The sequence below is a fragment of the Nicotiana tabacum genome, chromosome 9, assembly GCF_000715075.1.
Source record: "Nicotiana tabacum cultivar K326 chromosome 9, ASM71507v2, whole genome shotgun sequence".
Taxonomy (NCBI): domain Eukaryota; kingdom Viridiplantae; phylum Streptophyta; class Magnoliopsida; order Solanales; family Solanaceae; genus Nicotiana; species Nicotiana tabacum.
This window is the reverse complement of record NC_134088.1, coordinates 80,906,714-80,909,102: the sequence shown is the minus strand read 5'-3', so window position 1 is coordinate 80,909,102 and position 2,389 is coordinate 80,906,714. Positions and strand designations below refer to the sequence as shown.

General features: G+C 44.7%; 1 protein-coding gene across 1 annotated transcript; it reads right to left on the bottom strand.

Annotated features, from left to right (window-relative positions):
* Positions 1 to 1,480: 1,480 nt before the first annotated feature.
* On the bottom strand, positions 1,481 to 1,918 carry LOC142163984 (uncharacterized). The gene has a single exon (XM_075221143.1). The coding sequence runs from the start codon at positions 1,916 to 1,918 to the stop codon at positions 1,481 to 1,483; it is 438 nt and encodes a 145-aa protein (XP_075077244.1).
* Positions 1,919 to 2,389: the final 471 nt, after the last annotated feature.

Here is a 2,389-nt window from a genome sequence, read left to right as displayed (position 1 = left end):
GGCACCTGGATGAATAGAATAACACAAACTGTGTCCCTCCTCTAGAATTGTCTCCCTCGGGCCATCAACATTAGGAACACATAAGCAACCCTGGAGTCACAGAACACCATCATCTCCTATAGTAACCTCCTTGGAATCACCCTGTAGCACTGTCTCTCTAAGGACCAACAAGTGTGGATCATCGTACTGAGGAGCCTTGATCCACTCGAATAAAGAAGACTGAGCCACAACACATACAAGAACTCCACTGGGCTCTGAAATATCCAACCTCACAAATCAATTAGCTAAGAATTGATTGTCCAAATCTAATGGCCTCACCTCCACTGAAATGAATGTCAAACTACACATACTCTCGGCCTTTCTACTCAAGGCATCCGCAACCACATTCGCCTTGCCCGGATGATAGAGGATGGTAATATCATAATCCTTCAATAACTTAAGCCATCTATGCTGCTTCAGATTAAGATCCCTCTTCTTAAACAAATGCTACAAACTATGGTGATCGGTGTAGACATCGCATGACACTCCATAAAGATAATGCCTCTAGATCTTGAGAGCATGAACTATCAGAGCCAACTCCAAGTCGTGCACAGGGTAATTCTTCTCGTGGGGCTTCAACTGACGTGAAGCATATGCAATAACTCCCCCATCCTCCATTAACAAACAACCCAAACAACTGCGTGAAGTGTCGCAATACACAGTATACATCCCTGAACCGGAGGGCAAAACCAACACTAGTGCTATAGTCAATACGGTCTTGAGCATCTGAAAGCTCGCCTCGTAATCCTCTGACCATCTGAACGGAGCACCATTCTAGGTCAATTTAGTCAAAGGAGCTGCAATAGATGAGAATCCCTCCACAAATCGACAATAATACCTGCTAGCCCCAAGAAACTCTGATCTCGATCGTTGTGGTAGAATGAGGCCAACTCTGAACTGCCTCGACCTTCCTGGGATCCACCTTAGTTCCCTCACCTAATACAATATGACCCAAGAAAGCCACTGAATCTAACAAGAATACGCACTTGGAGAACTTAGCATATAGCTTTTGTTCCTGCAACGTCTGAAGCACTATCCTCAAATGTTGCTCGTGCTTCCCCATACTACGAGAGTAGATCAATATGTCATTAATGAAGAAAATGACAAATGAGTCAAGATAAAGCCTGAACACTCGATTCATAAAATCCATAAATGTTGTCAGAGCATTAGTCAAGCCGAATAACATCACTAGAAACTCATAGTGCCCATATCTGGTCTTGAAAGCCATCTTTGGAATGTTCAAACCACGAATCTTCAACTGATGATACCCAGACCTCAAGTCGATCTTCGAGAACACCCTAGCACCCTGTAACTAATCAAACAAATCATCAATGTGCGGCAACGCGTACTTATTCTTGATGGTGACTTTGTTCAGCTAGCAGTAATCAAAGCACATCCGCATACTCACATCCTTCATCTTCACAAATAATACCGGTGCACCCTAATGAGACACACTCGGCCTGATGAATCCCTTCTCGAACAACTCCTCAAGCTCCTCCTTCAACTCCCTCAACTCCACTGGAGCCATACGATAAGGCAAAATAGAGATAGGCTGGGTGCCTGACACCAAATCAGGACCGAAATTGATATCATGATCTGGTGGCATGCTTGGTAGATAACCAGGAAATACATCGGAAAACTTCTGCACCACGGGCACTGAATCTATCGTCGGAGTCTCCGTAGTAGTATCTCGAACAAAGGCTAGATAGGACAAACAACCCTTCTCGTCCATATGTAGAGCCTTCAAGAAATAGATAACCTGACTGGATGTATTGAAAAATGAGCCCCTCCACTCCAATCTAGGCAACTTTGTAATCACTAAGGTAACAATATTTGCATGGCAGTCGAGAACGGCATAGTACGGAGATAACCAGTCCATGCCCAGGATGATCTCAAAATCGGTCATATCAAGCAATAGAAGATGGTCTCATAACCACATAAAGTCACTACATAGGACCGATAAACCCGATCCACAACAACAGAATCACCCACCGGTGTGGAGACATATATAGGAACACCCAAGGAATCATGAGATATATCCAGATAAGGAGCAAATAGAGAAGTTACATATGAATAAGTGGATCTTGGATCGAATAGTACTGAAGCATCCCTACTACAAACAAAAATAATACATGTGATCACAGCATATAAGGCTACAACATCTGGTCTGGTTGGGAAGGTATAGAATCTAGCCGGAGCGCCACTTGGCTAGTCTCCACCTCTAGGGCGATCCCTACCCACCTGTCCTTTGCCTCTGGCCGGCCCGACGGGCGGTGCGGTAGCTGGTGAAGTAATCATGGGTTGATGGCCTTGTTGCACTACCTTTCCCCGAAGCCTAGGGCAAACCCTC